The sequence below is a fragment of the Onychostoma macrolepis genome, chromosome 19 (genome assembly GCF_012432095.1).
Source record: "Onychostoma macrolepis isolate SWU-2019 chromosome 19, ASM1243209v1, whole genome shotgun sequence".
Classification (NCBI taxonomy): domain Eukaryota; kingdom Metazoa; phylum Chordata; class Actinopteri; order Cypriniformes; family Cyprinidae; genus Onychostoma; species Onychostoma macrolepis.
This window is the reverse complement of record NC_081173.1, coordinates 22,814,170-22,838,254: the sequence shown is the minus strand read 5'-3', so window position 1 is coordinate 22,838,254 and position 24,085 is coordinate 22,814,170. Positions and strand designations below refer to the sequence as shown.

General features: G+C 37.2%; 1 protein-coding gene across 4 annotated transcripts in view; it reads right to left on the bottom strand.

Annotated features, from left to right (window-relative positions):
• Window positions 1-24,085, bottom strand: part of grin2da (glutamate receptor, ionotropic, N-methyl D-aspartate 2D, a) — a 79,544-nt gene that overhangs the window by 42,478 nt on the left and 12,981 nt on the right. For all 4 annotated transcript variants that reach the window (XM_058754008.1, XM_058754009.1, XM_058754011.1 and 1 more), the window contains exons 2-3: window positions 7,884-8,484; window positions 676-942 (exon numbers count right to left, since the gene is read on the bottom strand). In XM_058754008.1, the coding sequence (XP_058609991.1) occupies window positions 676-942; window positions 7,884-8,438 (822 nt within the window). In that variant the 5' untranslated portion in view covers window positions 8,439-8,484. The remainder of the gene's footprint in view (window positions 1-675; window positions 943-7,883; window positions 8,485-24,085) is intronic.

Here is a 24,085-nt window from a genome sequence, read left to right as displayed (position 1 = left end):
AGACAATTACAATAAGATATGTCATTAAAAGCCTTCTATTTTAAACTGGAAATAAACATTTTGGGATTGAAACAAAATGACTTCAGAAAGAAAGAAAGAAAAAGAAAGTGAAATCTAAACATTAAAGATTTCTAGGCTTTGAACCTAGAAATAAGACGTAAAATGAGATTTTGAGATTTGATTTGAATGAATAAACGAATGTCAAAACATCAGAAAATCTGGGATTTGAATCTGGAAATGAACCATTTGAACCATTTTAGGATTTAAAAAGTTAAATAAATAAATTAATAATCCTGCACTATTTCTATATAACTAATCAACTGCAAGTAAAGTTGTAACTGTGATCATGTGACTCCTTTGTACAGACAGTCAGATGCTCTTGTTTCCATTGATGCTCAAGATGCTCTTTGATCATTCTCACATCATGCTGGAGAACACGATCATCAGGTTTTACACAAGCTTGTTGAGTTCAAGCAGCTGCTCGAGTGCTGCTGTCATTAAAGCAAAAGAAACAAACCAAATACTATTCTGATATGTTTATTTTTAAACTAAATGTTTGTGCTGATAATAACATAAGTGAAATGTATTCAGTTACAAAAGCGCTCAAAATAGAAGCATTTTTACGAGTGGTTTTAAACATTCAGAATCAAATGCACTTATATTCTCACTCCTGACCTGCGCTTCATTCTCTTTCAGCAGCCTGCGTGTACGAGCCCCTCCTGGGTCATCAGTCAGGTTGAGCATCACCACACTCTTTCTCTCCCAGCCGATGAAGGAGCCATCTATCATGCCTTCTACCATGGCCAGGAAGTCCTCATAGCCGTGGTGGCGTGTGGTAACCACAGAGAAAGCCGTCCAATCAAACTCCTCCAGAACTTCGAAAATAACCTCCAGCTGCAGGCCAGTGGAGCACAAGAACTGCAAGTAGACGGAGCCGCTCTCCTGAAAGAACAAAAAAATGCGGGACATGGAGAAACTTTGCAACATAGTATTTTGCATAAACGGAGAAACTTCTGAAAGGACTAGGGCATCACAGATTCCCTTTCCAGCCTAAATTTTCTCTGAACATCTGTTCGTAGTTTTAGATCAGTCATCTACAAGCCCTTTGTTTCAGTATATCTCATTCATCAGGTTTTTTCTCTTCCCTCCATTTACCCTCTGCTTCTTACTCATTCAAATCAATACAGTCATTCTTAATACCCACACAGCATGACGTAAAGGATTCATTGCTATTCATAAGCCTGTGTTTCAGGTGACATTAGTGTCCTTGGCTGCTTTAGGATTCGAAACAGTCAGTTCGGCTTTGCTTCAGCTCATCTCAGCATCTTTTTTTCTATACCCCAGAAGGTGACCATTCCACTGTACAATCGAGGAGATTTATGACTCTGACATAAAGCTGTATTTCTGATGGTGAAAAATAGCAACGCTTAGTCTGACACTTGCTAATGCATCATAATCATGATCAAATATATCACGAATGTGGCATGACACCTGTTTTGTGCCTGCTGGTGACACTGGCCATTAAATGAGAAAGTGTACCGCCTTTATAATTGAATTTATTTCCTGAAAATTCAGACGAGCTAAGTGTGACCTCTGTAGATCTTTGAAGGATCCTTTCTGGGCAGATGTTTTGTGTATACTGCAGCTGCTAAAACAACACAGAGTAAATATTGTAATTGCGGGGATGCAAATTACATACAGACAAATCATCATTTGCACCATAGAAATAGTGGAACTATAGCGGCAAATATTTCAAGTGTATTTATGCCTTTAGAGAAGTTTACATAGAGAAACGTAAGTGTGAAGTGCTCTGAGACAATGAGGGCTTTTTGTCTGTATGCTTTAAAAACCTCTGGGTTAAATATGCCTGGCTTATCTGCACCAAAATATTCCAAGAAAAAGCCCGTTTTTGGTATAGCTTTACTTAGAACTTCACTTCATTTGCTAGGGCTGCTGGGTTTATGCAAACATCAACCGTGTCAGAGCGAGTGAAGAGATGTGACCATACAAGATGGTCCCTGCTATAATAATCAAAGCTGTCACTGCACACAGTTACACAGTTATAGACAGCTTTGTTGATCATAATGGAGGTGATGATGATATAAAGTGGTGTTACATCCATTTGTAAAAGTGAATCTTAGCTTAGGTTTTCATATATTGAATTTAACTTAAGCACTGGTCTATAACATCTATTTTCTATATTTTCCACAGACATTATTTCTGGATTTTAATTAATTTGATTTTCAAGAGCCAAAGTGATCATTTTGTCTAAATGGTCTGAGTCATCTATATATGAATTAATAATTATGTGACTGCAAAATCAGCCTATTCAAGTTCACGGTTAATCAATTTATTTCTAGAGTTATATAAAGATTAAAATAATAACCATTTTACGAAGTCAAATCAACCCAGAATTCTAGTCAAAATGAGCTACCATCTGTTTTAAATGTGTAACCCAGCCTGCTGGGTAAATAAACACCCCAACTTGTCGGATAAGATTAACACAGCATGTCTTCAGTCTATTATTTACCCGACATTGTATTTAAAAACTACCCAAATTGGCTTGTTTTTATCCCAGTATAGGTACCTGACATACTGACACAACAAAATATCGGCCATGGCAACTACTAACAATTTGCTGTTGAACTCGCTGATGTTAAGTTTGTCTTCATCTAGAACAGTTTTCCCCATTACCAACACTTCCTATGCAAATAAAATCTCAATTAACTCCGCAGTACTTTTCCCTTATGAATAATTTCCCCCTAGGCGTTGCCTTGGCAATCTGGCAGTTTTTTTTTTTTCTATAATTGCACTTACACTGTTAGTATATTCATGATACATACCTGTAAAATGCAGAGAGGAATTTTTAACATCTCTGTCAGCATTCAAGGCACTCAGCATGTTTTCTAACATGCTCATTACAACACAAACATGCAAAACAAGTGTTCATACTGTGTGACCAAAGGATAAAGCCAGGCTATTACGTTGAGTCTTTCAAATAATAACCAGACAGAGGAGCCGCAAACTTGGTGAGGAGAAAAATGTCACGACTGCAGAGCATTAACCAGGCATAAAGGCTCACCTCCGCTCTGTATTTAAATGAAGACTAGCTTGTAAAAGCTCAAAGAGCTTACACTAGTACTGTAACTTGCAGCAGTGAAGTGCCTAAATGGGTCAGGTTATATTTTCCACATTTCGACATTTCCTTCAACTCCATATTGGTATCAAATACCTTGATAAATTTGATACACCAAAATTGGAGCAGGTAAATATATTTTATTATATTTTACAGAGAGCGAGAGGGAGGGAGAGAGGTATTTCAGACCTTCCTGATGTACATATACAATGAAATTAAAATATATAATGAAAAAAATAAATGGTATTTACTGTATAATTGATGGTGATTTTATAGGTTTTGTTTTTTTATTATTTACAAGAAAAAAAACAATAATGCTTTCCTTTTTTTCAAACTTAAATGCATTTCTTTTTCATTCTTTTTGGAGGTGGGGACTGGGTTGCCTGAGGTGTTTGTGCTTTAAAAAGAATCCCAGCACTAACAGACTAAAGTCTCTTCTGTTGCTGCAGCTTTGATTCGGCTGAAATCAATCTACATTGAACACTTGAAACTGGATTTGCAGTATGCATTAAATGCATTGCAGGTGGGAAGATTTAGATTATATTGCAAAACAATATACAGTATATTAAACACAACTAGATCAATTTCAGCTCTAAATGACCCCAGATGTAAATCTATATGTGCTAATGAAGCACCTTCTGTTAGCAATTACATTCTGTACATAGAGAATTAGAACAGCCTGCTCTGCAACCTCTCAGCAGCCAAACCAAACACATTATATTTTTGGAAACGTATAGATCAATTCTATATTGGTAAGAATATAAAATCAATGTTCTTTTTTCCTCTCAAAAATGACCTATTTAAATGTGAGAGGAAACATTTTTTATTTGAACTCAATTGTTTTAGGAGTGGAAATTTAGATGCTTTGTGCCAATTTCTCACACATATCACATTAAGACAACTGAAGAGTCCAACAATCTAAATGGAACACTTACAGCTATTAATATAAACTTTTGCTTTAACAACTTCCCACTTATAATCAGAGGTCACAACCTTTGAACTGACTCTACAGTGATACATTTAATGCTGTTGCTAGGGAGATTTGAAAGGCTTCAAGATGTATTGCATTGTTGCATGAATATCACGTATTTTATAGCATTGCTCTGCATTATAATGGCATGGCAACCAAATCCTGCTGGTTTCATATGCGCACACTATACTTGAACCAGAAGTTGTGCACATGCTAGCTTGTGCCCCTGAGACAGCAATAATCATCTGTACTGCATTATGTGCCATATTGAGGTCCAGATGGACTAAGTTATTTTATTTTATTCAAAAGCTTTCAGAGAATATAATGGACCCTGGAAGGCTATGTTTAAAAATGAAACCAAAAAATCTGCCTAAAACAGATGCAATATGCAATTCTACATTTATTTTTCATTCTTTTAGGGGGAGAGCGAGCGCCTGAGGTGTTTGTGTTTTCAAAAGAATCCCAGTACTAACAGACTTCAGTCTCTTCTGATGCTGCAGCTTTGATTCGGCTGAAATCAATCTACATTGAGCACTTGAAACTGGATTTGCACTTGCAGCATCACATTTTGCAGCTCTGGCAGTGTGACGGGTGCCAAAACAGTGTCTGAAACATCTACTTTCTTCTCACACAGAAATATTTAACCACATGATGTAATTAATTACTGTCCTAATTAAATCAGTTAAGTGACTCCTTTGTGCCGTGCTCTGGTTGGCGGTTTGTGAAGAGGTAAAAGAAGTCTCTGGAGACATGCCCTGCGAGAGAGAGTTAACTCCATGGCTCCAAACCCACGCTCTCACCAATCCACAACACATGAGCCTTTCTAAGTGTAGTTAATTAAAGCCTAAGCAAGCAAATGAAAATGTAATGTAATATTTTTCCACAGGAGAGAAATGCGGTGGCGGAGAGGCTGTCTCCAGAGTGTGAATAAAACAACATAGGTAGCCTGAAACTTATTCGAGTTTAATTGGTCATCTTAATTATGCTGAAGTCTTATTAAGTAGTACGACACGGTGAATTTTTAGTCCACCGTCACATGTGAGTGGCAGATCCCGGTTGCCGCAGAATGAATAATTTAAGTAGGGATTTTTCCAAACAAGCCCAGGCGGTGTTTGTTCAAAAGAGGGGGGAAAAGTGCGAAACAGACAGAGATTTTAAATATTGTAAATCCAGGGCATGTGTTGACAACATGAGGCTTAAGTGACAAAAGAGACCTTCAAAAGGCCTCTGACTGAGTCATTTCTGACTATAATAGATGTACCGGATGTGTTTGTGTACGAATAACACTTGCTCACTGTAATCACAGAGTGGGTACAAAACCATCTTCAAAAGATTTTCACTTATTGATGGCAACTTACTATAAAAATACAATGTCATCTTAATACTGTACATACTAGTTTATATTTAGATTAAAGGTGCTTTAGCGATTTTCTTTGGAATACATCAAATCAAATCAAATCAAATCCTGACAATCACTAAAATGTGTCCTGAAATATCCTACCTGACAACCCCAGGGTCTATAAACAGCAAAAATGAATCTGGGAGTGTCTCACACTCTTCCAGCCAATCAGAAATGCCATTCTGAATTGTCTTTAGAGGGTTGATACAACTTTAGAAGTCAAAAGGTACAATTTTCTGGTCAAATGATGGTGCATCACTTTCACAAACCTTTTTAATTTTTCCTCTAAGCCATAAAGTAGATCAATTCCAGCTTGTATAGGCACCATAACTCAAAAATTATCTACCATAACATTGGTAAAACACTTTACTATTGTACACAAGCCTCTTACACAACATTCTGTTCTGTTTACTGCCCATTCACTGCTTAAAAAAACCCTGGGTGACCTGTATTGTTGACTAATGCTTAATACTTTGAATAATTACCCACTGTTTCACTAAAATTAGAAGAGGCATATCTGGGAGACAGCTCAGTGCTTTTCCAGGCCGCTGAGAGCAGTGTACATAGAGAGGACAACTGAGGTCATGGCTGAAAAATGACCAAATACTATTACATCTCTGGGGGAAAGTGCTTTGTGCATTCCAGGAAAAAAAAAAAAAAAAAGAATTAGGTCTAAAGAAAATAGTAATGAGCATCAGTTTTTTTTTCAATTAGACTGCACCAAGGGGTCAGGGTTTGTCTGGCTACTCTAGTGCAGGCAGCACCTGCTACATGATGTCGTAACTACAAAAAGCATCTTTCTCCATTGATGGCAATTTAGTATCTGTGGATTTCTTTGCAAGCAACAAATAAATCACATTACGTAACAGAAATTCCACCTTTGCCCAATATGTTTTAAAAGTGCTCTCAAATGTGTAAAATTAACTTTTAGTTTTGTGAAACTTACAAATGAAACGAAGCAGACGCACAGAGTTTCACAAACTCACAGCATGCTGACAGCAGGCTGAAAGCAATGGTTTATAATTTAAAAAGTTTCAAATTAGTATTTTTTCCCTCATAAACCCCTAACCCCTTCAGAAGACAATGATTCACCAACTTAGGTCATATGGAGTACCATCACGTTCGTTTTGTGTGGTTTTTAAAGCATCAACTTTGAGGGACCAATGAAAGATGGTCTTTAAAAGATGGATTATATTACTTAAACTCTTCATTTGATTTTGAACGCAAGTAAGAAAATACACATCTGGATGAGTAAATGATGAGGAAATTCTCAATTTTGGTTGGAGAATCCGTTTGTTTGAAAACAAAAGTAACCTCTGTTCTCTCAATTGTAAGTAGAGATGTAAAAGTATGAAAATTTCTTATCACGATTATAGTGACCAAAATGATCACAGTTACCAGTATTATCACGGTATTGTTAAAATGTGCTGGAAATGTTCAAAAAGTACAGACACAAATCTCTTCACCAAGTTTTATATTTAAAATCAACAAATAAAATGTTTTTTTTTTTTTTTTGCATAAACACTAAAACAATAACATTAACAATGATGTCCAGCTTTTAAATGACAACATGACTGACGACAGTTTATCTAACAGCACTCACAAAATGTTCAAATAAAACTTTGACAAAGTTTAAAAAAATGCTAAACCTCACATTTCAACCTTTAATTAAAGAACGGGGTTAAGTCAAAACGATAATTGATTAATAAATGACTATGTATTTTATCTGCTTCATAAATAATTCTAGATACCTTATCCAAATTATTTAAATGTGTAGAATCCACATGAGCTGGCTTTTCATCAACAGATCCAAATTTACTGCAGGGCATTCAAATTTGGTCTGTTTTTTGAGCAGACAAATACTGCACACAGGCTGAATGTAAATGTAACACTCTGTAAATCCACTCTCTGGCACTAGGTGGTGCTTATGGAACAGCAGAATTACAGCTGTTAACCTCCACGGACTAAGCAGCGTTGCGATTAAGAACACTACTTTATTAGGTACTACATACATGGCAAGAAGATAAAAACAAAATGCCATCAAATTTTTCTGAAGACAGCCAGAACCTTCTGAGGTACATTCATATTATTAATTCATTCATATATTCATTTGTACAATTCCCTTAGCACTCTTTTAAAACCAGCTTTCTGCCATGTTTTTACAAAAAACAAAACTACTCTGCATGCTGTGCGACCTGAGACTGTTACTTAAAACTTTGCTGGATAGTATTCATTTATCCTTAGTTGTTCAAATCGCAGTAATCGAATATGGTTTTATTGATAATTAAAATATGAAATGGTAATACTATTCATGGGGAATTTTATCATGATTTAATAAACGGTAAACGTTCCATCCCTAAATGTAAGCCAACTCCTACCTGTGGCTCCCTCCCCAAGCCAGCTCCTCCTCCAACAGCAATCACAGGCACTCCTGTCTGGGCCGAGACGAATTCCAGCATAGGTGCCAATGGTGCCCGGTTGGGTGGTGGTGGCTTCTCTTCCTCAAACACAAGGCCTTGTAGCGGAGTGGTAGCCAGTAACTCGCACAACTGTAGCAAGAGGCTCCCAGGACTGCTCTCGTTCACAGCCAGCCAGATCACGTTCGCGGGTCCCCATGGTGTCATCACGCTCTCACCCACCTGTCCCGACCAGGCCCGACTCAGAAAACCCGTCCCTGAGTTGCTGCTGCTGCTTGGCCCGGCACCGGAGCCGGAACCCGCCGAAGAGGCGCCGCCCACGCCCCCCACCCCGGCGCTCGTTTCCGGGAGGTGGGAGGAGCCGGAGTGGACCACAGCGATGTTGACTCCGCCCGAAGCCCCTCCAGAGTCCCTCTCTCTCTCCCGGGGGCGGAGCAGCAGTGGGGGGGAGGGCTGGGCCGGCCCAGTGCACGCCAGCACAGCCAATAAGAACGAAAGGGCAGGTCTTGCCGCCATGACACGGCCAGAGAGTCACTTGGGTGGGTAGCACTTTATGCAGGACCTTGAGGATAAAAAGAAAGAAGAACTGTTAGAAACACAGTAACTGAACTGAACAGAGAGAAAACATGAAAGGCAAGCCATCAGCATACAGTCCATCAGCATCAATTAGGACGCCACCAGACACCAAGATATATTAACCTGGCAGAGGTAGTTCAGTCCCTGCACGGGGTTTGGAGAAGAAAGCTAACACATCTCACCTCCCTGAACCCCACCATTCCCCAGGGAACATGGGAAATCATTACTCCTCCTGCACTGATTCATGCGTTAGATCCTTCAACGCAGGAGAGAATCTCGATTCTCCGCTATAAATCTGCCTGGTCGTAAAGCGTCCATCCCTGCCTGGGTAGATTCAGAACAGACTGAGTAAATAAAAGTGAATATAAAGAAGAACAGAGGGGATGAGGCCGCCCTCCGCGCCTTTTGTTTGTGTTCCTCGCACAATGAGTGAAAAAGCGAGAGCACACAAGAACGAGAGAGGGAGGGAGAAACGGCGCGCTTGTGCTGATACAAATGGCAGGCCATGTAAGCGCCAGCAACACCATGAATCATTTTCAAGTCACTTTGTACGCCAGCCATCAAAACCTACCCACCCATTCCTCCGCCTTCGCTGTAGACGTGCACATACACACTCTCTTTAATTAACCTCCCACTAAACACACTTATTTACACACAAACAACGTGTACGTGAGCGCACAGACAGGCAATAGTGTGATATACTGTGTGATGTATATCACAAGTGTACCTATATTCGCATATTAAGTAAAGCACTGACTCAGGGCTTGGCAGCACATTCACACACCCACAAACGCAAATGCACATCTATCTCTCCGTCATACTGGCTACGTTTCAGCACCGGAGCTGCTAATGTCATAGCTTTGAACCAGAAGGCACGCTGACGTCATAATTTCTTCTCTCATTTCCCTCCGTCTCTCTCCACCATTAATTCTCCTTGTGGTTCTTTTGACACTGGGGAAAAAGACACACAGAATGGGGGATTAAGACTTGGGAAAGCAAGATCCGTTTGGGAAAGACCAATAGGCAGAGAAGAGGGGGTGAAAAAAATGAAAGATGTGGACGTTTGGATGGGAGCAGAGTGTATGAAGTGGGAATGAAGAGAAGGGAAGGAAACGATGGGAGCAAAGGAGGTAAAAAGAGAAATATTTAAGAGCGAGTTCAATAACGTAAAGGACAGATGCCTAAAAGGGAGTTTTGAGTAAAGGCGAAAGGGCCTATCAGAGGGTCTGCTGCATAATTCAGCACATCATTACAGCATTCACACCGGCCTATAGGCAAAGACTGCAGTGGCGAGTAAGGGGGAAATACTGCACACTAAATGGAAGAACACAAACACAATTTATATGGCTCTTGTGTTATTTTGTCTAGCGTACAGTAGGGGTGGGAGAAAAAAAAATGTATTCACCTAACTATCGCAATTCTTTTTAAAACGATTTAAAAATCGATTGGTTTACCTCAGAATCGATTTTTATTACATTATTTAATTTTTCCTAGGAGGTGGTGGGGAGAAGTTAGCACTTTGTAATTCCAACAGATGGCGAAATGTATCGGTGTGTTTGACTTGAAGCAGCACCACGCAGACGATCAGCGCATAACATCAAAGTACCGCGAGAGCGATTCGAAAGCATGCGGAGCAGTCTGCTCTCTGTAGCTCTCGCGGTGCTTTGATGTCATACAACGATCATTCTGCGTGCGCAGTGCCGCTGTGGAAACACTTTGGATTTTACACACTGCCGGGAAAACTTGACTACACATGACTAAAACAGTATGCAAAGTAACATAGCACTTTATTTTATTTCAGAAAGTATTTTTTCTGCTCATTTTGTCGAACCTTTGACTTATATACATGTGCAAGTTCAGGGTTTTGGTACTTTAAAGTTTCATGGTTCAAGGTACTTTAAATATACACTGTGTATGCGTATGCTCCTGAAATAAAAGTTTAGAAAGATGTGATGCATTGTTTTTGTTAATATGACTCATCATATACAGTCTCATATACAGAGACAAGCAGAAGTCATATTTAAATAGACGTTTTGCGGCTTAATATTTACAAATAGGAGTGGGAGTGTGCTCACTTGTGTGTGCGCTTACGTTTGTGTGTGTGTGTGTGTGTGCGAACCGGGGCGGATGCCGTCGTGTAAATAAGATAAATAACATAAGGCTATTTAGTTTGTTTAATAAAAGAACAAGGTATAGACCTGTTCTATAGGGAAGGTAACATTGAATGACTTCTTTTGTGGTCTGGCGCTATAGAGAAAATAAAATTAAATAAAATTAACTTGGCCTTCAAGGGGTAGGGGAAACACTGATGTGTGTTTTTTTTTTATTGTGACAGTCTGTATATTAAGTGTATCATTCAACTTTTTCCCATGGTCTAGAGTTAAAAACAAAAATAATCGCAACACATAGCAATATCGAATCACAATACTTTTAGAATCGAAATTCTTAAAAACAAATGATAAAAATAAAAAAAATCGCAATACATATCGTATCGGCACCCAAGTATCATGATAGTATCGAATTGGAAGGTAGGTGTATCGTCCCATCCCTAGCACACAGCACTTCAAGTGGATGGCAAAAGGGCTATAGGTTTCAGTTCTCATTTGGTGTGGTGAAATCCAAAAGGATTGTGGACCAGAGAAGGTGACTTCTTTGTGCATCAAGCATAAAAATCCATTAAAATTATAATTCCGCTTCAAAGAAATACGAAGTAACGGATGGATAAGAAAACAATAACCCGTACAGTAGACCGAGTCTAGATAGGAACATCTGTTCTGGATAGTTAACTATGATTATAAATGAAGCTGTGGAGGTATAAAGCTCCTTATGTTTGATTCAAATGGGTTATTAGTAAGAGACTAAAAAACACAGTAGAGTAGGAAGTCCAACACATACATCAGGCAAAATCATCAGACTTACTGTTAAACATAAAGTAAATTGAAAAGGAGGATAAATATTTGATATGGTAAATATTTATTGGCACTATAGATATTTCCAAAGGTTTTTTTTTTTTTTTAATCTCAGGCTAACATGGTAAAGTAATTATGGGCAATTATGAACTCTGTAAAGGTGCAAGTGTCAAAAATGTTCAGATTGGTTTGACGCTAAAGTCTGGTTTGTATACACCAAGAAACAGCATGACTTCTCGTGAAAATGAGGTTGAGGGTTCTTGTCATCTAGGCAAGTGGTTGTGCCCTCAGGAGGCACGCAGCATGACTCTAAAAAAAACTTTTTTTTCTTTTTAATATGCAAAAATAATTCTAAATGTTATTTCATTCAAATAGTTATTGTTCTAATGTTTTATTTATAATAAAAAAATATTGTTAATTATAAACATACATTCATGCATCTATAGGACTCGTGCATAGCCAACACTGTTACAGTGTATCAGCAGTGCAGGATTTGAATAAGTAATGTTCCCTTTTATTTGACGATATGCTCATAAATGTGTAGGCTATATCACACCATGACCACGGGAACTAGGGGTGCTGAGGGTGCTGCAGCACCCCCCGCCGCAGGGCCGGGTCTGAGATTTTCCTTTTGCCCCTTGATCATACCCAAGATACTTAATTTTTGTGATTATTTATTAAACTGACCAGAAATATATAGCCTAGTCTTAAACTTAAAAAGACATTTTAAGTTTAATTATAACACGCATGTCCACTATTATTCAAACAACGAACAAATTATACAGCGAACAAAGAACATTTACATTATCAAAGAATATTACTGAAGCGTGGGTGTAAGCACTCTAAAAAAACTATAAGCTATAATCAGTGAATTAATCTCTTACATCGCACGTAGGTAGGCTACATCTGCACTTTGATGTTTCTGATGAGAGAATTCGATAAAGTGCATTGACCAAAACTTTTGCGGGTCCCACTTTATATTAGGTGGCCTTAACTACTATGTACTTACATTTAAATTAATCATTTGGTACAATGCACTTATTGTGTACATACATGTTTTTACATTGTACTAATATTTTTAAAAATACATATATGTAATTGCATCTGTAATTAATTTCTGTAATTACATTTATAATTACACTGTTGACCCATCCCTTACACCTTAACCCACCCTTAAACCTACCCATACCACCAAACCTGTCCCTAACCTTACCCATATCCCACCTCAATAGCAGCAGAGGTGTTTTGCAATACAATTTGACCACAATAAGTACATTGTACTTATTTTAATTTATGTAAGTACATAGTAGTTAAGGCCACCTAATATAAAGTGTGACCCTTTTGCGTATCAGCGATGTTAATATTTAATAAAATCCCATTAAATAATAGAAATATTAAAGAAAAAATTTGAACTAAAACTTGAACTAAAATCATAAAAGCACAAATATATAGGTTATTGGTTCGCATATAGGCTACATCTTCATTTGTATGTTAATCTATAACAGTTTGGGCTGTTTATAGGATTTTGCCAAAAATCCCCCACCGTGGCCCCGCCCTGCCACATCAAGCCCCGCCCCCCCAGCACCCCCCAAATAAAATATGTTCCCGCGGCTATGTATCACACTCTTACTCTGGGAAAAAACTAAGATGATCGACAAAACGGCAAGATATTATTCTGTTTGCCCTTAAAGTCTGTGAGCTTGACTTTCTGAAGACGAGCTTAAAGAGTGGGCTGCTTTTGACTCTGGAAGACTGAATTCAGCTAAGATATCGACAATGAAACCAGACAGCAGTTCAAGCACTTCTAAACAGAAATGAAAAGCTTTAAGACATACAAGACAGTACATTGCTCCAAGTTCATAAATATTAATTTATTCGATATGAATAATGATTTGAAATGTCCTTGAATGTGCAAAACCGAAAAGGTGAAACTAACATTGTTCTCTATTTTTAAGAGCATTTAAAAACTTGTTGCCACATGTTGATGACGGAAGTGCTTCGGCACATCAGAAAATAGTGTGAAAGCAGACCAGAGGGGAACATCTGAAATTGGTTATGGACTGAAGCAATCGAACAAAGTGTGAAAACACTCTAAGTCAGGCAATTTGGCCAGTCACTGCCTCTGTGAGTGGCCGTCTGGTGATTAAGACTCTGTGCTGATAACGCAGACGTCACAAATGTGATTCTGGGCAGGACTGACACATAAACTGGGGAGTTTCTAAGTGAAGCCTAACACAATCAAGTCTTTCATCAAGACACTTAATACCGTGTTGCTCTAGGGAAACAGCTCCTGCCATTTGTGTAGAATAGCAGAAATAGTCTGCTAAATGACAAGTAACCTTCATGAAAGCACACTGGCGACTAAACTTGCACATAGAAATGAAAATGCCAACAAGCAGTAACTTCACAATCATTTAGTAAACAATTTTTTTTCTATTGTACTTCAGAAAATATACATTACTTAAAGCTAGATGTTGTGACAAAGCAGCTGCTGAAAGACAAAGAGAACTTAATGCTGCAAAACAAGCTTTAAATATGTTATACTCCAGTCTCAGAACAAGCCACAAATCTAAAATAAATCAACTACCACCCCACAATTTAAAGTCTTATTCAAATTATGCTACTTTAGAATATAAAAATCGTAAATTGGATTCTAAAGGGATAGTATGCAATTTTACCATCCCCTGTGGAGTATTGTTGTGTGAGCTCATGTTTCCCCAAGAGTATGATGGCAATAAATATTTCAGTCTAGACACGCAGGTCGCACAGTGCAAATCCGTTCAGGGTTGATAAGTAGAATTGACTCGTTCTGGGGCGAATGACCTCATGATGAAATGAGTCAAAGAAAAAATGTCTTTTTTTTGGAGCTTGACAGCCCCAGCCTCAATTCACTTTTAATATATGGAAAAGAGTGGCAGGATTTTCTTAAACTCACCAGCACTAAAGAAAAAAAAACAACAACACACAGATTTGGAACGACATGAGGGTGCGTAAATAATGACAAAATTTCAGAACTGTTCTTTTAGTCTTTCAGAACTACATCAAACAAGATAAACTGTGGAACTTGTCAAGGTAACTGAAGGGCGAAAATCAAATAAGAGCTACTCGCTGCTCAACAAGAAGGTTCTTTTCAGCGTGGTTCAGCTTGAGGTACTAGCATACGCGGCAGTAAATTTGAGGAGCTCTGTATCCGACTGACTGACTCTGAGAAATTGACTGGCTTGGAATCCGTTCTCCTAGTCCTCATGACTTGCCAGCATGCTTATGACTTGGCGTATCCTAGAAAAACAGGATCTATTCACAAAGCTAACAAGAATTTATTGCTCTTTTAGTCACAGGTATTCTACAAACGAAATTACGCTCTTTTCAAAACAGCAATTTGTGCTTCTGTGAATGTCTAAAGCTAAGTACAGTGCTTTGACGAGCATTGCTTGTGCTTTTGGTATCTGCAGAGCAACCTCCGTTTTACTCACAGCTTTGGAAAATGCTGGCTCGTCGGGGCATTTTCATGTTAATAATGCACCTTTAAATAACATTCTCGCTAAATGACATCTCTGGGATCGTTCACTCTTCAGCTGTGCCCCCACCCCACCACCTCACGAGGATTTTGCTGCAGGTAAATTTACAGCAGCGCACTTTCATCAGTCTTGAATGACTGTAAAAATCATTCAGTGTTCCTCAATGAACCTCTATAAATATTCTGGTATGGCACCGTAGCATCTGTGCGCTGGGTTTTGAGTAGCTTGAAAATTTCTTCTTACATGTGCAAGTTGCTTGTTGGGGGAAAAAATGGAGGGCTGAACAGATGGTCACTTGTTCAGATCATAGGTCTGCAGTGCAGTGCTTTCCAGAGAGAAGCACTTATCCGAAATGACTCTCTTGGGAGGAAAAAAGGGATAAATAAATAAATATATAAGAGATGCTAATCCGGGTAGCCCCATGTCATGCATCAGCATCTGAAAAAGCCCACCATGAACCTCTTCCATGCCAATTCCAATGTCTGGGCCGTACTGACTTCAACATCTTCAATATCAAAGTCTCTTTTTTGTGAAAGACCTGGATGTTGTGTAAGCCGCCATCCCTGCAGGTCTTTTTTGTTGTTGTTGCTGCAAGGGATGTGGGTAGATCACTGTCTGCGTTGCGCAGTGCTGTCTAACATGCGGTTGTCTGTGATTCGGACATGGAGATGAGTTATGGCGGAGTCCGCTGTGTCTCATCTAACAGCACGAGCGCTTCATCATTCACAGCTCATGGCGCAGGTTTTACAAAGACTTCTCTGGATGCATTCAACAATCTTTTTGTTTAAAAAAAAGTCAATGTTAAACCAACAGCCATAACCCATTTATTAACAAGATTTTTAACAAGGGGGAAAAAAAGTATATTTTAAAAATAAAGGTGCCAGGATGAACCAAAATGGGATTTAAGCAGCAAGACCATAGAAGGACCATTTTTGGTACCCCAAAAGAAATATTCAGAGAAGGAGAACCATTTTTGCCCACTTTGTCACTCTTAAAAATAAAGGACCTTTGTTGGCATTGTGGTTCAATTACGAACCTTTACCATCAATGGAAAGGAAAAAGATTCATTTTATTATTAACGGTTCTTCACAATAAGAAGAAAACTAAGAATGTTTCACTGAGGGGAATCAAAAATGGTTCTTCTTAAAACCCCTCTTTAGTTCATCCAAGGACCTTTATTTTTAAGAGCGAGAACATTTTGTTCAAAGGGAAGGTTCTCAGAATGTTAAAGTTTCTTCTTGGAAGAATACTTTCTAACAAAGAATCCTTTGAAAACTTTTATTCTTATCAGTGAAGGGCAGTACTCAATTTAATTCATTTGATTGGATTGTGAAAAGTGGGCATTACATATCAGAATGGGGTCAGGTGGAAGGGGTCGAAAAATTAGAGGAATTTGCGGCATCAACCGAAAAGAAGCCGTTTTCAGAGGTGGAGCAGAGGTTATTACATTTTGATGAAAGAAATACAAAGAAAATATGAACACAAAAGCATTTTTTTCTTTTAAATAACATGCATCAATGAATCATGCATATGAGCAGAAATGTGTATCAAGCAAGTAAATAAGGTCAATTTCGATTTCATGTTGACTTTAATAAAGACGGATCCCACTGCCCTTTCCAACAGTTCCTATTTCGCAGTGCATAAGCCTATATGTGGTTACAACACAGAGTTCAGAGTCATATTATTGTAAAATGCAATATATGAGAAAATGTCCACCCACGGTCACTCCAGAGGTCGCAGAGTCCACCACCGTCTCCCAAACGCCTCCGCATAGGAAAGTTTTAATGACATAATAATATGCAATACCTTGAAAACCTGCTGTTAATTACTTTGGATAATTAGCAGAGCAAAGACCCCATTCATTGAGAGGAACCTTGACGCAAGCAGTCATCCCCTCGGTCTTGCTAGTGCAAAAGAGCACGCACAAGTGGTGCAATAACCTCCTCTGTGGTAAAGGATTCTATACTGAGGTGTTATCTTTGGATTCACAATCAAGCTGAAGATCCCCTCCCAACAAAAACATCCTCTTAGCAACATATTGCACAACCTAGACCCAAAAGAAAGGAGAAGAAAAGTGAAGAAAAACAAATTAAATTCTGTCAAGACCGAACTGCTTTTCACGGCACTGCAGGGCCCCTGCTCTGACAGAGACGGAATTTCATGCAGCTAAAGATGGCTTCCTCTCACTCAGGCCCAGCCTTGTCCCTCGCAACAGGGGTGACACTCCGTGCGCTACACACACCTAAAAAAATACTAATTTATATGCCGATGAGCCAGTCCGCTTCAGAGCACCTCCTTCCCCTATGCAACAGGCACTAATTTCAGAGCATGCCTCGACACACAAACCCATCTTTATAGCGTTAAATTAATATTTAATCGCATATTTGTTTTGCGTACGATAATGCCATCATTAGTTCCTTGGTGCAAATTGCCATTTCTCTTTCAAAGACCCACCTGGTAAAATCAGTCCTGTCATTTTATGAAACGACATCTTCATTCAGTCTTCCACGCAGTTTGGCACAAGTCCACCGTCGTAAGGAGCACGGAATTGCAATTTATTGCACCACAGACGCATTACTTCAAGCATATCTTCAAGAGAATGTCGCTGTGAGAGAGCAGATTGTACCTGAGAACCAGCAAGCCCCAAAGCACAACGAAGTCAAAGGAGGCGAAATATAAAACGATACACTGAAGGTAAAAGAACGCCTCAGTTGATCGGGCACTGGTGCAATCTTTTGTATCCATAAAAGGACGATGTGATGAAAAAAAGCATTGTTGTTGTAAATGAGGTGTTAAAAAATGAAATGGAAAAAGTGTGTTACGGTATCTGTGAGACTCCGAGCATATGAATCGACAGATGCCGGTCGGCTCTGCTGTATTCTGCAACAAGGGGAAAGTAATCAACAGGCATCACTGTGACCTTGTTTCCAGTGTTCTTAACAATCATTTAGTTAATTAGATTTAAAAGAGGCTTGGGAAAATGAGGGCGAAATTCAGCATGGCTGTATTTTACAGGAAATTACAGATTACAAAAGGTGAAAGATGTTGCGAGCAGAAGGAAAGAGTGAAAGCTAAAGATATAGGCCACAGACAGGGAGGAACAGACATACCAAAAAAAAGAAATCAGGGAGCGAGTGAGGGGGGAAAGAAACTGAGAGAGGAGGAACAAGAAATATGAGGACAGACCAAGGACAGTAGCAAGAAGGTCTGTTACAGGAAAGAAAAACAAGCAAAAATATGCAAGAAGAATGCTAACAAAACTCTCTTTCCTACCTTTTCCTATGCAAGTGTTTGCTGTGTTTCTTACCAGGGCTTAAATGGATTCAGTATTCTCTCTTTCGCTTTCTGTTTTTTTATATTGCAGTCCCATTTGCCTGAGCTAATGAGTTGATATTTAGCTGGCTCAGACACAGGCTCTTAAAGAGAGCTGCTGGGAATTGCAGGCCGGCCAGGGGCCTCAGGGCCCACTCCACCATGCAGATGGAACTCTCACACTTAAACAGGGTCAGTCACTGGTTTACAAACACCACATCATTTCAAATTTAGCAAAAAAAAAAAAAAGTGCACTCAAGGTGAACCGCAATCAGCACATGTTGAGTTTCCTTGCACAGCTGACATTATATCTGAGAAACAGACAAAAACAGTGGCAACTCACTTCAGGATTTAATGAACATTAGCTTTTTCCCTAAATATGCAACCTTTAATTAAAACTGGGTGAATCTTACAAAATCTAGAACATGTCCGATTCATATTTCACAAAATGGAAAAGAACAAAAATTTTGAATAAAGTAAATTATAAAATTATAAAGCATTACTTTCAAGGCAAGCCTATACGAAGATCTCATCTCTAATGCAAAAATAAATAAATAAATAAAATAAACTCATTCAAAAAGTACAATAAAAATGATATAATATTTAACATGCATTATATATTTAATAATAAATTATAATAAAGAGAATTATACAATATATATATATATTAATTATCCATAATAGCTTTAAATTAGTACACTTATATATTTAATATAATTGAATAAGGTATAATTTGGAACTTTTATACATCATGCTAGGGCTGGGCGATTTTTCAGATTTTATCGATTAATTCGAATTTTATGTTTTGCCAAAATTTAATTTTTTAAATCGGGGAATCGCGATTTTGAATAGAAATATTACCAAACGTCAGAATTAGACACTTTGACAATATGCCGGTGATAACAGTAAAGTGAAAAGAACGATCCAACCGTCTGTCAGTGCACGTGATTAACACGGAATGCGCTTTTGTGCTGATAAAGATGCGATGCGTGCAGAGGAATGGGAAAAACAAGCAAGATGGAAGTGCACTTATTTTAACTTGCGCGGCATGTTTTTAGAATGCCGTTTCATGCACGAGGCGCTGCAAGACGCAAGTGCAACAGTCAAACGCTTCCATGTTTACATAGAAAAAACAATGGAAAAGCAGCACAATCGAATAAAAAACCTGTAAAGAACTACTACTGTATGTCTAATATTTAACATGTTTGCATCATGGTGACAGGCTGAAAGCTGCTGTCCATTGTTTTCACAGAACATTTATTGTTAATAGTCTACTGGCGTTATACCTTCAGAAGTCAGAAAGAGCTTTATTACCAAGTATGTTTACACACACACACAAGGAATTTGACTTGGTGACAGAAGCTTCCAGTGCAGAAGAAAGTATGGACATAGTGCAAACTATGCATCAGACATAGGAATTACACAGTAGAGATGGAGTATAACACTAATATAAGAAAAATAGAAAATTAAATTATGCACTATACACAGAAGTAGAAATATAGAGAAATTTAACTGTTTAAATGAATGTACAGATATATTTACAAGTGTGCAGTTTACAAATGTACAATTTTCGGATTCTGTGTATAAAGTTAGTCATTTTGAATTTGAATTGCATTGACTGTTGAGAATTTTTTGAAGCATTTTCATTGTAGCCTATTTTTCTCTGAACAAATAACATGTATAAGACATGTATAAATAAGTTTGTACAGGATGTAGTTGTAGTTCATGTATCTTTTCTGCAAAGATATTTATCAAGTGGTTTGTTTAACATTTACATCATGTTGACAACGTGTGGTGCACTTCGAATATAATTTTCTTTAACTAGAGGGTTAATAAAGAAAAAGTTATTTGAATCATGCTGTAGTTACATTTTTAAGTTGACTAGTTAGAAATCGTAAAAAATCAAGAATCGGTCAAACGTTCTGAAAAAATCAAGATTTTATTTTTTTGGTAACACTTTACAATACGGGTGCACAAATATCCATTAAATAATGTATAACTCATGATTAACTAAACCATTTATTAATGATTACTGCATTAGCAACTATTGAACATTCAATATGATTCAAAGATTAAATAATCAATAAATTGTTATTAGTTAAATGTGTCATAATGTATTAATTATCTAATAACTTATTTTATTAAGTAATGAAGTAAATTAATATGTTAATTACCACATTGGGTCGACGGCATGCCTTTAAATTTCCAGTTGTCTGCTTTAATTAATCATTAGCTAATGATTTGCAAAGGTATCATTATGTTATGACTTTACTTGTTGAGGCACAGGACTATTAACTAATTGTTAAGTAATATGTCATTGTGGTTATAGATTTTGAATTAGTTAGTTAGTCGAGTGCCTCAACAAGTAAAGTCATCATATAATGATACCCATGCAAATCATTAGCTAATGATTAATTGGAAGCTTAAAGGCATGCCTTCGACCCAATGTAGTAATTAACATATGAATTTACTTCATTACTTAATAAAATAAGTTATAACTAATAACATTTACATTTATGCATTTAGCAGACGCTTTTATCCAAAGCAACTTACATTGCATTCAAGTTACAGTTTTTACATTTTATCAGCTCTTGCTTTCCCTGGGAATCGAACCCATGATCTTGGCGTTGCTAGCGCCATGCTCTACTATTTGAGCTACAGGAAAGCAATTGATTGATTATTTAATCTTTGAATCATATCGAATGTTCATTTGTTGCTGATGCAGTAATTGTTAATAAATGGTTTAGTTCTTCATGAGTTATACATTAACTCATGATTATCTGTGCATTTGTTAAGCATGAATTAATGCATATTAGTGTCACCATATTGTAAAGTGTTACCATTTTTTTTGCCAAATCGCCCAGCCCTACATCATGGTATTTGTAAAGAAACCGAAATAGAACAAGAAAAAAATCCAACACTATGGAAGTTACTACATGTTGAATTTGATTTGAGTAAGTACACAAATTTGGTCATAAATAGTAGATTTTAAGTAATAGATGTGGTTGAGTATAATAACAACAAATATAGCAATGCTCTGTTACATGAAGGAAGAATTCAACAAAGAAAGCTGTAAAAAGACAAGCACAAAGCATGCAGGCTGATGCTGATGTAACCGATTTTAGACAACATTTACCACATCATGCCACATCACTGCAATCTCCAAGGCTGCAGTCGATCATGAGGCTGTCGAGTATTTCTAATAGAACTGTCCCTGATGACATCTACTAGTTATCTGTGGTGTGTGTGTGGGCCACACTGTACCATTCACTTGTCTTATGTGAAAAAATTAACACACACACACACACATATATATAGGCCTATATATATATATATATATATATATATATATATATATATATGCGCATTTAAAGAGACAGCGCTGATATATATATATATATATATATATATATATATATATATATACAGTATATAGCGAATAAAATAATATTTTCCAAAGACAAGGTCATCGTGATTAGCTGTTCTGTCATAAGCGACAAGAGCAAATCAAATAATAGGACACCAACGGGCAGATAAGGTCAGAGCAGTGTGATGGCCAGCTTGTCCCTAGACACGGTTCTAATAACTTTTACCTGAGAAGATTTTGCTGCTTTTTTTGCGGAAGATTAACTTTTCTTTATTCTTCATAACCCGACACATAGTGACACATAAGAAACGGTGCAGTGCAGTATATAGTTTGAAAGGCTGCGCGTTCGGCTGTACGCATACGCAGAGCCGCTTCAGACAGCGCACCAGTAAGCACTTCAATGGATGAAAACACACACAATTATGTCAAAATGCAAGGTTTTGGCGAGTTACCTCGTAAACGTAGTCTTAAATGAGTTATAAAATCTTAAGTGACCGTAAAGAGTTGGGAGAAAATCGAATATGTGTCAGATCCGCATCACGTGCATCAGGTTTTAAAGAGACAGCGCTGATTTAAAGTGAAATCTGCTAAAGTCATTGATGTAAATCAAAGAACAAAATAAAAAAGAGAAATCATTGGACTGTTCTAGTCGCTGATTAACTTTTGTAGCCTGAATAAAGATTAATCTGTATAGTTTATGCATATACAATTTATAGTTTATGTGAAGATTGTTTTAAAATCATTTAGATTAAAAGTTGTTATATATTTCAGAGCCTATTAAATGTTAAAAATAATGGCTTTAAATTATACTGTAATGTTGAATGGCTATAATTAATAGGTAAAATTGAGGGACAATGTATTTAATAGAGACACCAGTAGCAGGACAAATTGAAAACATTGTAAATATGTTTAGTCATTGTAGTAGTAATAACTGTCTGTTTTTGCAAAAAGAGTTTCATGGCCGGTAAAACACAATTTTTGGCCGGTAAATTTTATCACGTCACCGGCCATTGGCAGGTGTGGCAAAAGTTAGTTTTATATATATATATATATATATATATATATATATATATATATATAGAGTGTGAGAGAGAGAGGGAGAGAAAGAGACTCTTCGCTGGATACCAGAATCCAGAAGATTCAATAAATCCATGCATTATTCACTTCATACATGACTTCTGGGTCAATATATGTATTTTTAATCAATAAGGCTGTATTTTAAAGGTTAGGTTTGAGGTTTGTAGCGTATTAGGTTTGTTACCCTGATGCAAGTTAAACCATGCACTATGCATGTCAGTCTTAGGGCGCTATGATTTCCGCGATGCGGAAAATGCAGTCGGAATTGCAGAATCCAGTTATAAAAACGGAATTTATAGTTTAACGTTGAATGTCATGGAGTTCGGATTAATTAATCAAAAGTAGGTCATTACACTTAAATCAAAATATGGGAGCAGTCGTGGCCTAATGGCTAGAGAGTCGAATTTATAACCCAAAGGTCATGGGTTCAAGTCTCAGGTACGGCAGGAATTGTCGGTGGGGGAAGTGAATAACCAGCGCTTTTCCACCCTCAATACCACGACTGAGGTGTTTACTACTCATACTAAAGCGCAGGTGATTTCAGTGTCTGCCATCTCACTAAATGTGAAATACACAAACAACATCTCCAGAACTGCTCTGAGAGTCACTTCCCGAGCACTTTACCCTTTAATTTTAGTACAAATAGCGTCATATACACAGAGAAATTTAAAGGTATTCACAGCAACCCGTCAAAATAAAAGTTTGAAGACATTGTGCCAGAAGTATATTACTTGTATTTAGTAGAATGTACTACTACTGTTGTCAAATTAATAAAACTTTATTTTTTAAGGAATCATCACAGAATATTTATTCCATGTTTTAATTTTAATAGTAAATCTCCTTTATTTGCCAAAAATAAAATGTTTAATTTTCATTCATTAAAAATTGTTTTTATAAAGAATTGATGTTTTTATGCATTCAAATAATTAGACATGCTAAAACAAAGAATTTGATAACAATACCACATAAGGTGAGAAGAAAAAAAAAACATTTCATAGGGCTCTAAACATGTAGTTTTTGTTCAACTTAAATTTAATAAATTGATGTTAAATTGTATAATTCTCATGATTTTAATTAATTAGACATGTTTTTTTGATTAATAGAATTTAATTTAAAAAGGAGTCCAGAAAAATTAAAATGGAAAAAAACAACAACATTTGAATCCAGAACATTTAAAACGGAAAAAAAAATTGGATAAAACAATTTGGAAAAAAATAAAATGGAATTTGAGGGGGGGGAGATTTCATAGGGCCCTATTGTCTCCTTTCATGGTTGTCACAATACCAAAATTGTAGTAGTTCAGTAGTAAACACATACCACACTACAACAAAAACTAGTGATCTTAAACACTTCATTTAAAAAAGTTAAACTAAAAGAAAATTTTGGCTTTAAGCATTTCTAATA